At 34.0% G+C, this 13,467-nt stretch overlaps 1 protein-coding gene across 3 annotated transcripts in view; it reads left to right on the top strand.

Moving 5' to 3' along the window:
- The window catches only part of LOC143238420 (spliceosome associated factor 3, U4/U6 recycling protein-like), a 69,330-nt gene extending 56,223 nt beyond the window's left edge, over positions 1 to 13,107 (top strand). Inside the window, exons 3-5 of one of the 3 annotated variants that reach the window (XR_013020564.1) lie at positions 4,617 to 4,697; positions 10,734 to 10,825; positions 12,880 to 13,107. Coding sequence is in view for 1 of the 3 variants with exons in the window: in XM_076478646.1 (XP_076334761.1) it covers positions 4,617 to 4,697; positions 10,734 to 10,771 (119 nt within the window). In the remaining 2 variants the exon portion in view is untranslated. Of the gene's footprint in view, positions 1 to 4,616; positions 4,698 to 10,733; positions 10,827 to 12,879 lie in introns of those variants that run through there. The other 2 variants (XM_076478646.1, XR_013020568.1) reach the window with 2 other exon arrangements.
- The last annotated feature ends 360 nt before the right edge of the window (positions 13,108 to 13,467 follow it).

Raw genomic sequence — 13,467 nt, forward strand, 5'->3', positions numbered from 1 at the left:
ATTGCTTGCGTCACTCAGAAGAACACGTGATGGTGTATCCTAGTTTTGACACAGATTGAAACAGAATGCAATTATATATTGTCTTTACAAACTTACAATACTTTTTAAAGTACATGGACACCTTCCATCCAAGATTTTTAAATTGTTTGTCAGCCTTTGGTTTCACTTTTGGGAAAGTTTCCATCCAACTTTTCTTTGAGCCGTGAATCATCATTAAATATCCACGATCAGTAAAGTCCGTTTGAAACACTAATGTTTCATCAATGCAGCCGATAAAATCATCATCACGCTCGTTTTGATCTTCAAGAAGAGTGAACTTTGGTAATAAAAGAATTTCTGCTGGTTCAGTTTCATAAATTTTAATTGCTTGTAGGAATGTATTAATACTCTGATCGTCTTCAGGAATAATTAAATGTTTTGTCTTTATATAATGAATGAACAAAGGGAATATGGTCCCACATCCTTGAAACTCATATTTCTTATCTTTAGGAAGATACCAACGTCGTTCACGTGCTGGAGTGGTAAGGGAACTGCCCTAGTTTACATTTGGAGAGCGTTTCAACTGGAATCCTGTGTCTGATTCCATCAGTACTCAAATGTATAGTTTCTACTCCTTCAGGAAACATGTAAAAATATCAAGCTGTAACAACTTATTTTACCTGAGATTTTTATTGCCCAAAACCCTATTATTTTATTTGCTATCGTTCATTTTGTCGTGTAGTAACTATTTCATAAATGTGTTTGTCTTTCCGTATCTGAGCATTACTTTTTAATTATTGTTACGTAATACATTGTTTTATCAATAAACGACAACAACCAATAATACAAATATTATTGTCGAGTGAAACAATAACTATCATTGAATAACTTTTCCTTCCACGTTTCCTCATTTCGTGACCAATCAGCAAAAACTTGACAGTGACGTACGATGACTTGAGGGGTGAGTTGGAACCTTCATCTTCTCTTTAAATAAACGTCACTATATGTGTGCATCTGTTCATTAAACGTTTCCACATTTATTGATAAAAGAGCACCACATTTGACATAGTGATTCAGTAAGAACGTGGGCTTCTCTTTTACCAACGAATAGTGAGATTGACTGTAACCTTATAACGCCCCCACGGCTGAAAGGGCGAGCATGTTTGGTGCGACGGGGATTCGATACCGCGACCCTAAAATTACGAGTCGAACACCTAAACCGACCTGGCCATGCCAGGCCATCAAGTAAGAGTAAGACTTAAGATAATTTGTATTAGGTTGGTGAAGAATCCCAGTGGTAGTGATACTATATTAACAATAATTTGAGTAAATGAATAACGTTAATACGTAATATTAATAGTAATACAATGGTATGCTGATTTGACGAGCTGTGAAGTGTGATAGATACAAATACAATTAATTGGATACCTTATCATAATTGTTGTTTCATACTTTTGACTCAGAAGTTCCAAACTTGTAAAAGGCAATTGTGCAAAGTCAAGTAACAAAATCTTTCTTTATAACACCCATTTAATATTGTGGAATTGTTTGGTAACCTAATAACTTTAAGTTTCAAGCAAAGTAGTTTAAATGTATAGTGCTGATAATAGTGTCTCACAAATAATCAGTTAATCTTAGATTCACCCAAAACAATTTATGGAATAAATATACCCTCCAAGACCAACATATATCGTCTATAATATTTACAGGGCCATTTTTCTATAGTTTAATGATTTGAATTTTGTTAGTTAAAGTACTTGTAATTAAACCATGAATTATGATGTTCTTGCTTCGTGCTTGAGGTCTAACAAATAGCTTAATATTTAATATTAAATATTTATACTGTTGATGTTAATCATATTTTTGTATCATTCTGCATGAAACATAATTGTTGTATTAGTTTTTGTAGTATTAGTTGGAAGAGTTTCAGAAGTGAATAAAAATTTAATTAACTTGTAAGAAAAGTATGGTATAAAGTATATATAATTTGATTAGAATAACCATTATAATTTAAGTTTATTAGTGTCTTATTTTGAGGCCTATAATATTTATATGTATCAAAAGCTTGTTTATATACTTCCAGGAGAACTGTATGGGTTTAAATGGGAAACCTTGACACTTGCAAGTTTTACCTTTTTCTTTCACTGATGATGCATTAGTAAAGGCAGAAATGGAATATCAGTAACCAATCAATAACTCAAAAACAAATCAAATAAAAAATGCTGCATTGACTGAAAATATCCCAGGGTACGAGTTACAGTGTGGGATCATAATATGTACCATAGGTTTTGAAGGTGACTGGAAAAATAGGACTCACATTGCAGTGGGGATACACCATCTATCAGTCTTAATCTGCATTTGACAGTCTCACATAAGAAATAAAGAGTAGCAATAGATATACAATTAGAAATTAGGAGAGTGAGGTGTGGGTGCTCAAGTTCATAACTTCTCACACGTTTTTGAGTTGTAACAAATCAGTATAATTAGTCATAGGTTTAGGTTTGCTGTTTTTAATGCAGTCCTTCTGATTTTACACATTTCACTATTTAACTTTATAAAAATATATTTAGTTTCACTAATACATATTAATGATTGTGATAAAAATACTGACAGAAACAGGTTGTACATTCATATTGTATAACTAAAGTTATTAGTGTAAAATTTTATGAAATCCAAAAAAATGAAAATCAAACAAATTCAAATATTTTGAAAGACTTGAGACCTACTAGAGCGATTACTGTGATGATAAGATGATGCTTTTGAGAAAGTCTTTAATTTAAAAGGTTTTATGAGTGAACATGAATTTGAAAAATGTTTTTCACTGATAAGATCAACAGATTTCTGCAGGATTAGACACTTGTTCTGCAAACATTAAAGGTAATTTGTGACACTTGCTATTTTTCTTATAAGAGCAAAGAATATTAATTAGCTTATTAAAATACACTCCATGATTTCATAAATTTAAGAATGGGTTTCTCATGGTGAAACATACTATCTCAAGACATTCATCATAAGTATGGTATTTTACTGTCTTTTCATTCTTATTTTCAGATATAGTATGACAGCAGAATTTTGGGAGTTAGTCAACTTGTCAACTAAAATTAATCAGAATTGGTCTCTGTTGGTACAAAGGTTTGTAGTCAGTGAACAAATTCTCAATATCTTGTACAAATGTGAACAACTATTTCAGTCTTTATCATGAAGCTAGAAACAATTAAGAAATGTTATGGAGAAAAAAGTAATTAAATGTGTTTGTTTGGAAAGTTTTCAAACATTCTGTTGTGTATTTAATTTGGAGGGAAGGAAGTGAGTTTCTTCTGGAAGTTGAATTTTATGTTTAAGAATTAAGTGGATTTCTTAAACTTTCAGTAGGTATAGAAAAACATACGTTACATCATACCTATAAAAAGTATTGTATTATTAGGGTATTTGTCTCAGTTTATAATAACATTATTGTTTGTTTATTAAATGTAACCTTCCACTGTCTGCAAATAATTTGTGGTCTACGTGAAAATGACTTCAAGTGTCCCTCTTTACGTTATTGTAACATGTATTGTAGTGCCACTTGCATGATAAACAACTGAGAGAACTGTTTAGAACTGGAGAATGTGATTAGTTACCTTCAGGCAGTGTTTACATTGATTAGGTTTATGCAGTCTAATCAAAACTATGACTAAATCAATTGTCACTATAATAATAAACTAATTGCAAATAGAGATAACAACTTTCTCTGTTTTGGATAATTCTAATTATCCAAGTAATAAAAATGTTACATTGTTTGCTGCTAAGCACAAAACTGCATACCTGACAAATTAAATCATGAATATCAGATAATATAAAACTTTTAATTATAAATATGCTTTAATGTCTAGTTTATTAACATACATGGATAATAAAGTTCAGTTTAATTTTCAATATAACTTATAAGGTGCACTTCAACTTAGCATAGACTGTATGATTAACCCATTCCCATGAGTCAATCCTTCCATTCATGAAGTAATCCTAGTAGCTCTTTGAATACTTTTGAACAAATACTATCCTTTCTTACACAATAAGAACAGAAAAATTACTAGAAAAACGTAATGCTGTATTAACACACATTTTATTATTTCCCAGTATCACTGAAATAACAAAAAATTATTTTGCTATTTGTAAAATTTAAACTGTAGATCTATTCCTGTAATTCGAAACTTTAAGGTATGGTTCTTGTTTCTGTTGAGAACCAAAGGAGTTACTTTGTATTAATTTGAAAGTTTACTGCTTTGAGGGACTATTTTGGCATGCTAATAGTATTTTATTTATAAAACAGATTGAGCTTGTAATATGTTTAGATTAAATTTCTGATTTAATATAAATGTGCTCTTTTGCTTCAACGGTTTCTAAATGAAGATGAAATGAATTCTGACTTTGAAAAGTTTTTGTGTATTCCAAGTGTTATAATATATTATGTTAAATTATTATAATATTTTAAAATTATTTCACATATAATGAGATTGTCATTTGCCTTTTTTTAACCATTAAAAATGTTTAATGTGATTGTTTCACTATTGCTCAAGAAAAGTTGAAGCAAACCGTAGAATAAACTTTAGTATGAAAGTGGTTTTTCTTACATTAAGAAGACTTTTTTAATTTTTAAGAAACAATTATGTCATCTAAGTCCAGCTGTTATGCAGTTCCTGAAGATCAGTACACACTACATGAAACCATAGGAATAACAGGTATGCATTGGATTCATACAGTTTTGGAAATTAAGTTTTGAAACTGTTTGAAAGAATATTTGTTCTTCAATAGAGCATAACATCTGTTAACTTGTATTCATGTGTACTGACATAAGGTCATAAGTATTTATTTAGTAACGAGTGCATGGAGGGGTAGCGCTGTTGGTTGATCAGCATGTGCCCACCCTGTCTTTGCCACTCGACACACCCTTGGAGGCCGTAGCAATCCCCGTTTCCTTGGGTCGTGCCATCACTGTTTGTTCTCTCTACTTGTTGTCTGGAGAAATTTATGATCAAACGGATCTTGATGCTTCAGTCTCACAACCTTTCTCTTTTCAATACTGGTTCTTCTACTTATTTCCAAGTATCTAGCCAGTCATTCACTGGCTAGATACTTGGAATACTTCACTATTGGTCTCTCAACTTGCTTCCATTTTTCATGGAGGGTTGACAATAATCCACCAGGCAGTGATCATTTTCCTATAATTTTGATAGTTGCTTTGACGAACTGTATCTGTAAGACCTAAGAATGTCCTCTCGCTCACTCATGGTGGGTTCCCGAGGACAGCTCTCAACCATGGATCACCTGATTCGACCTGAAACATCAGTCAGAGAAGCCTTTCTCAAATGACATCTTGTATCAATATTCTTTGACACTGAGAAGGCTTATGACACAACATGGAAATATGGCATTTTGTGAGACCTCCATATATATGGGTTACGTGGCCATTTACCCATGTTTATTAAAAAATTTTAATGGACAGGAGATTCCAAGTTCATGTGGGTTTGACACTTTCCCATTCTTTACTACAGGAACTTCGGGTCCCTCAGGGCTGTGTTTTGAGTGTCACACTTTTCAGTATAAAGGTAAATGCCTTCACTGAACAACTCCCTCTCACTGTTGCAAACAGGCTCTATGTCAACGACTTTCACATCTCGTGTCAGTCGTCGAACATGAGATATATTGAGCAGCAACTACAAACTGCCCTCAATCATGTACTGAAGTGGACCACGGCGAAGGGCTTTAATTTTTTTCTCTCTAAAACCGCTTGCATGCACTTTTGCCGCCAATGGGGTATTCACCCTGATCCTGAACTCTGTATTGGTGAAGTTTCGATGCCAGTGGTCCCTGAGACTAAGTTCTTGGGGCTTATCTTTGACCGTAAGCTGACCTTTATACCACACTTAAAGCAGCTACGGGTCAAATGCACAAGAGCACTGAACATCCTCCTTGTCCTCTCTACCACCAGTTGGGGAGCTGATCGATGTTCTGTGTTAAAGATATATCGTACTCTTATTCGATCGAAATTCGACTATGGATCAATGGTCTATGGCTCTGCCAGACCCTTGGCCTTAAAGATGCTGGACCCCATTCATCATCAAGGACTTTGACTCTGCACTGGGGCTTTCCGCACCTCCCCAGTTCAAAGCTTATACGTAGAATCTCATGAACATTCTCTGCACCTTCGCCGTTTGCAACTGTCTTTACTATATTCTTTGAAACTTCGTTCCTTACCAAAGTATCCCACCTGGGGATGTTTTCCATCCTCAATGGGCCATACTTTTTCAGAGCAGATGATCTGCCATTGCTCCTTTTGGCCCTTTCACATCCAAGTGCAATTGGATGAATTGGGTCTGTCCTTGGATAACATTACAGAATCCACTGGTCAGCCCATCCCACCGTGGCTTATTACAGTCCCCAAATGTGACCTTTCTTTAAGTCATCTGAAAAAGGCAGATACTCCTGATTGGAAGTACCGTTTTTTATTTACTGCACAAATTTCGAACAATATTTCCATTCCAATTTATACGGATGGTTCCAAATCAGGTAACTGTGGGTTCTGCCATGATTTGTTGTGGTTTGGTGGTTGGACGCAGAATCCCCTCTACAGCTTCTGTGTTCATTGCTGAACTGTATGCCATATCTCTTGTTCTGGATCATATTGAAGCTAAGCAGTACTCCAACTGCACTATACTGACTCGTTTAGTTCTCTACTGGCCTTGGAATCACTTCACGTTGGCTCACACCCTGTTCTCGCTGATATTCAAAACTGACTGGCCCATTTCTCATTAACATCTACTTCTATCCAGTTTTTCTGGATACCAGACCACGTTGGTATTCATGGGAATGAGCTTGCAGACACAGCAGCTAAATCTATCTGCTCTGGCACTATCACCACTGTGCCTATTCTGTACATGGACTATGGTCCTGTATTTAAGGCTCGGCTATGTGCCAGCTGGCAGTCCACTTGGAGTGAGCAACGTGACAACAAGCTTTTTCAAATAAAACCCTATATTGGGCTATGGCCGTCTAGCTTCCATAAGGTTTGGAAGGAGGAAGTTGTTCTAACTAGACTACGCATTAGTCACAATTTTTTGACATATCCTTTTCTTTTATCTGGAACTGTTGCACCAGTGTGTAGTTTGTGTAACACTCAAATCACAATAAGCCACGTTTTACTTTCTTGCCATCGTTACTACTCTCAATGACGGCACCATTTTAAACATGTTCTGTCCCAAGGCTTGTCCATAACATTGGACAGTATTATTGGTGATTTAGACACTGCCCACCTTTTTAGTTTTTTACTAGCCATTAATCTTTTTAATCTCATTTAAGTGTTTGATATTTATTCATTACAATTTTTAATTGCGGTTCCCTTTTAAGAGTCTCAATCTCTCTAGTTCAATTTGAAATTGCAAAATGGCCAGAACATTAAATAACTCGACACCAGGACTGGAAAGGCCAACTTCAGGTGACTAACGCTGCTGTTTGAACTACCTGTTAGTCATCCTGGCGAGTTGTTATTACAATTTTGCTGCATGTCTTTTAAACTTTTATTACTTTACCCTTTGGTATTGGCCATAATGACACATAACTCGGAACCAGGACTGGAAAGACCAACTTCAGGTGACTGATGATGGTTCTCGTACTTACCTGTTAGCCTTGCTGATGAGTTATGATCATTACTGCTATGCTAGAGAAAGTCCTTTACAACTTTTCTTACTCTGCTTTCTCTCTTAACATTGTAGACTAGGTGTCAACATTGGTTTTATGCTTTTTCTGTTTTTCAGTGCTGTTTTTTTACCTTCATTTCCTTTTATGCATTTTACTACATTTAATTTATTTTGACCTTTTTACCGGGAGTTTGGCGCAGATAGCCTAGTTGCTTTGTGCCATAAAGCACTAAATCAACCAACCAACCAACCAACCATCTTGGACCACCTAATTCGACTTGAAACATTGACGATCACAGAAGACTTCAACAATGAGAGAACACCTTGTTTCTGTCTTCATCGATCTTGAGCTCCCTCTCGATGATATTGCTCTTCCCATGGTCCTTGAGGCAAAATTCTTGGGGTTTATTTTTGACTGTAAGCTTTCTTTCATTCATCACATCAAACAGCTATGTGTCAAGTGTACTAGGGCACAAAACATCTTTCGTGTCCTCTCTTCCACCTCTAAGAGAGTGGATCAATGTTCTGTGCTCCAGGTCTATCATGCTTGCATTTGATCCAAATTGGACTTTGGGTTTATGATTCTGCCAGAACCTCACCTATGAAGAAGCTGTACCCCATTCACCATCTGGTGGTTTGGTTATGCATGGGGGCTTTTCTCACTTCTGTCCAAAGCTTGTACACCAAATCCTACAAACCTCTTCTTAACCTCCACCATTTGCTCTTTCTGAATAGATGGTCTGTCATTTTTCCTTTTGGCTTTTGTATGCAGGGACAGTTGGTTGAATTGGGCATGTCATTGGATGATGTTACTATCTCCACTGATCAGCATTATCCCACCATGGCTTATTACCGTCCACACCTGTGACCTTTTTTTGAGTCATCTGAGGATGGTAGATACTCCTGATTAGAAGGTACTGTCTTCTATTTGTTGACCATGTTTTGAACCATTCTTCTATTCTATTCCGATTTACACAAATGGTTCAAAAATCAGGCAACTCTGTGGACTGTGCCAGAGTTTGTTGTGACTCTGTGTTTGCTCTGTTATTTGCTGCCAAGTTGTATGCCATTTACCTTGCCCTGGATGACATAGAAACTATGCAGTACAATGATTGTACCATTTGCAGTGATTCTGGCTCTGGAATCACATTAAATTTCATCCTCTTCTTGTCAATATTAAACAGCAACAACTGGCCCATTTCTTTTCATCTTCCACTAACATACAGTTTTGTTTGGATAACTGGCCATGACAGTATTTGTGGGAATGAGCTCATTGACACCTCAGCCAAGTCCACGTGCTTTGGTGCTGTCACAGCTGTGCCTGTTCCATATATGGATTAAAAGGTCTTGTATTCAAGACTTGGCTTCCTACCAGTTGTCTTGGAATGAACCTTCTTTGGCCATCTTGTTTCCATAAGGATTGGAAGGAGGAAGTGGCATGCAAATCCCATAGGCAGACTTACAAGCAACATAGCATTTGTGTGTGTAGATATGAGAATATTTGTGAAATACATTTTGAGAATAGAAAAATATTAACTTGTTTATTGGTTCTTGTATCTGAACATCAGATAATTAGTACTTGCATTAACATACATCTAACATCTTTACACGTTCACACTTGTTATGTTAAAATAAGCTTTGAGATTTGAAGTTGTGTTCCAACTGTTGTTAGAGCTTTATAGTAAATCATTTAACAACCATCATAACAGATCTTCAGCTTGAAAACAACCTCAAAGTGGCATTCTTAGTGTTCAAACAAACACCCTCCTGTTCCACACTATAAGGAAATATAGAAAAACAGTTTCAAAATTACTGTGGCAATACCACTTTATAAAATATCTCAGAAAGGGCAGAAGACTGAAAAGTACAATAAGATATAAGTCAGTGAGCGAGAGCACTAATAACGTGTCCAGGACCAAATGGTCCAAAAAATAATGTTTCAAACCTAAAACGTTAAAGAATGTGTGTAACTAACATGAAAAACTTTGCAGAGATTGATTCTTCATAGTTTAACTTTCTCACAACAGGCTCAATCCCAGGAACTGACCTAATAATTATTCTGTGCTTGTTATAGTATTACAATACATTCACCTCATTTTGGCAGGCTTCAAGTAAACATAAAAATTTTTTTGCTCACCAAAGACTATATTTTGTAATGGAGTATTTTTACTAAAAATGTATCTGTGAACATTTACATATGTATAGATATATAAATAGAGAATTTCTGTATACTAGTCTGAGTGTTGGTTTCCATGTTTAGATTAAAAATACTTTTCTAAGTACCAAAAATTACAAACTTTATATTGTGTAATATCTAAATTTGTGTAATATATGATATTAATATATTTTTGTTTATTTTGGGTTATTTCTGAAATTTATCATGATTTAGAGCAAACTGCTATTTTTGTAGGAAGTTTTCCATTTTATGGATTTTAGTATTTAGTGGTAAAGATATTGATCACTGGTTGCAGTAGCAGGTGGATGGTTAGGGTGTCAAAGAGGACGTTTGCTTCCACTCCTATCTTTCCTCTATGATCACCAAGGGCTCCAAGAATGTGGTTAAAGTATTAAAAGATGTATAAATTAACCCACTTAACATTGGTGTGTATAGTCATCTGATTTATTTCACTAACTGATAAGTAATGTTTAAAATATCATACAACATACCTACTTAACCCTCTCAAGACTGACACCATTTCTGAGACTTTTTTTTTAAAGGTATTCACTTGTATTAACATAACTATAAACTTTTCTTGTTTAAATCAAACCATTTGGAGTCATATGAAAGACAAACCTCATATTATATATACTAATTAGTGTTTAATTAATTAGTTTAATGTCTAATGTAGTTGATGAATAGCTCAGATACATCAGAAGGTCCTTGGTTGTTCTTTAGTTATTACACAGTATCATACTTTACCTGTGTTTGTTAATGATGAAGTATTTTACACATTAAACAATGTGAAAGATGAACAACAGTAATCATTAAACTTAAGGTGAAAGAAAACTTTCATAATTCTCAAAATAACTTGTACAACTTTTCTGTACCCAGATTATTCACATGTAATTCAGTTTTCACAGGGACACAACAACAAAGTCCTGATAACATTCAATGTTAGAAATGAAGATGATCTTACAAAGTTTGTAGATAATACATGTGAAGCTATTCAAAGGTGAGAATTTTTCATTTTAAAATTCTGCATAATAAATTTTGAAAGTTTGTAGAATCAAATCAAAATTAATGTAATATGTTAGAACCATTCAGTCTTTAGATTACTGTTTTCATCCTTTCATATTCTTGTTAATGTTGGTTTAAATATTTCCCTGCTGTTAGATAAAGTGATATTTAACTTGGTTTGAATGTTTCTTTACTGTTAACGTAACCTCTTAAAGTATTCTTTTGACAAATCAGTTCTCAGGTTAGGGTTTCTCACACTTTGATTTTTTTGTTTTTCCTATGATAGACTGATACTGTTTGAGACTATAGTTTATTATCTGTGGTAACGGAGAGAAAAAGGGAGCCTGGATAATACAAAACAAAGAAAAACTTGTATATATCCGTATATTTCTGAGAAAGATGAAAAAAACAGAAGTGTGGTTTGACCTAATATTCAAACTGACAGGTTTCGCTATAATTATATAAATTTTCCTTTTGTTTTATTTGATTTTATTGAATTTTAGAACACAGTTTAAAACTAGTTCTGATGTTTTGTATGACATCTTGTGGGATTCTCAGGATTCTGTTAAAATGTAAACTGGATAATCTGTCCATGGATGATTAACTCTAACTTGTAAAAAGACATTACTTAAACATATTGACTTTTTAAACACATTTTTAAACTGTTTATACATCGCATTGCTAATGATTCTAAGAGTGTGTTGTTTACAGAATACCTAATTATGTATAAGTTATCAGAAATACATCTTGCTTCTCTCTGGAAAATAAAAAAGTTAATTACTTCTTTATTCATTCAACATATCTGTATCAATTTATGTTCAATTCATAATCTCACACTAGTCTGTTCCCCATCTACAAACAAATTTCTTGAGATGCCCATGTCAATATTACAATTAATTCCACTAACTGCTGTTAAGGTACTTCTGTAATTTATATAGAAATTATATAGTTTGGTCTAGCTATGTGGGCTAGTTCTCTATAATTGAGTATTGTAACAAACAAAACTTGTATTGCAGTATGTGAACATTCCAGGTAGCAAACAGTGTGGAAACAAATTGTAGCTTTCAGAGTTAAGAAGTTTTCAATTAATTTTGTCTTAAGAAACTTGCAATAATATAACATTAATCTAATTGTTATTCTTTCTGAACAGGTGTTATTTCATCAGACATTTATGAACAATAGGTAAAACTCGATGAGGATTTTGTTTTTTTTTTAATTTCGCACAAAGCTACTTGAGGGCTATCTGCGTTAGCTGTCCCTAATTTAGCAGTGTAAGACTAGAAGGAAGGCAGCTAGTCATCCCCACCCACCGCTAACTCTTGGGCTACTTTTTTACCAACGAATAGTAGGATTGACCTTCACATTATAACACCCCCACGGCTGGGAGGAGGAGCATGTTTGGTGTGACTAGGATGTTTTGTTTTGTTAACAAGGGACATGTAATGTACACTGAAATTTACATTAAGTACTGTCAGTTTTGTCGTGTCAGTATATTAATGGTTACAAGTTGATCACAAGGTCATGTAAATTAATTTAACATTTACAGAACTGTTAATTTCAGTATTTGCTTTTATCTTGTGCATCATTATTATTATTCTGTAAACCAACAATATTTTGTATGGAATTTTGAATTTAACATATTTTATTGTCCTATTTTTACTAATAGGATATCAGAAACAGAATACATTTTAAAATTTCTGTAGAGTTAAAACCTACATCCAGTGTTTCTTTATATTATAGCATTCATCTACAGTGATATTAGGCTTTTTTATGAGCCTTGTTTCTTTGCTTTTGCTTTCTGGCATTAGACAAAAATCATTGTAAATCCATATCAGCCAATGTGGCATGACATTTTATCAGATCACACTAAGCAAAAAGTTTTTTTTTCTTAATTGTAAAATTTCTACTTAAACAGTATCAAAGTGTTTTATAAACTTTAGACATAAATATAGAAATACAAAGTATGTAGGTCCTTGTATTTTATCTTTCTTTCTTGTTTGTCTGTAGGACACTCAGTTGAGAATCCTTTTCATTTCTCTCTCTGCTCAGGAACAAACAGTCTGTGGTCTGTCATCTTGTGGATCAACTTTATTCAAGCCTTAGAACAGTGGAAACAACCATATGATAAGGTCAAAGGTCAGATATCTAAAAGTAATAAGCTAATAAACGTTTATATAAAAAGCAGGATAAATTATGTAAAATGCAACAAAAAATAAAAAAGAAGAAAAATATGCCTTGTATAATATTCTATGGATAACAAAATCATGTTTTTGGTATGATACCTCTTCATAACCAATAACTGTAAAATTATTCTTTACATCCATGTATGGTACTTTTAAGGTTATACCTAACAAACATCTACTTGATCTACACAAAGTCTGGAGAAAAGTAAAGTATGTAGTATTTACATATTACACATGAAGAATTTATCAATATAATGTAGTTATAACCAAGGCCTGTTTTTGAGCTTTCTTTCCATGTGGTAGTCAGGATTCCACCACTGATTAGGATATCGTATAAAACGTTTCGAGCATTTATGCTTACCTTGAGCAACTGTGTGTATGATACAGTCAATCACTGCTGCCACACAGTCGTCTATTGGTGGCTTATAAACAATGGCATGATCAAATTCTGCTA

Source organism: Tachypleus tridentatus, chromosome 13 (genome assembly GCF_004210375.1).
Source record: "Tachypleus tridentatus isolate NWPU-2018 chromosome 13, ASM421037v1, whole genome shotgun sequence".
In the NCBI taxonomy this organism is placed as follows: Eukaryota; Metazoa; Arthropoda; class Merostomata; order Xiphosura; family Limulidae; genus Tachypleus; species Tachypleus tridentatus.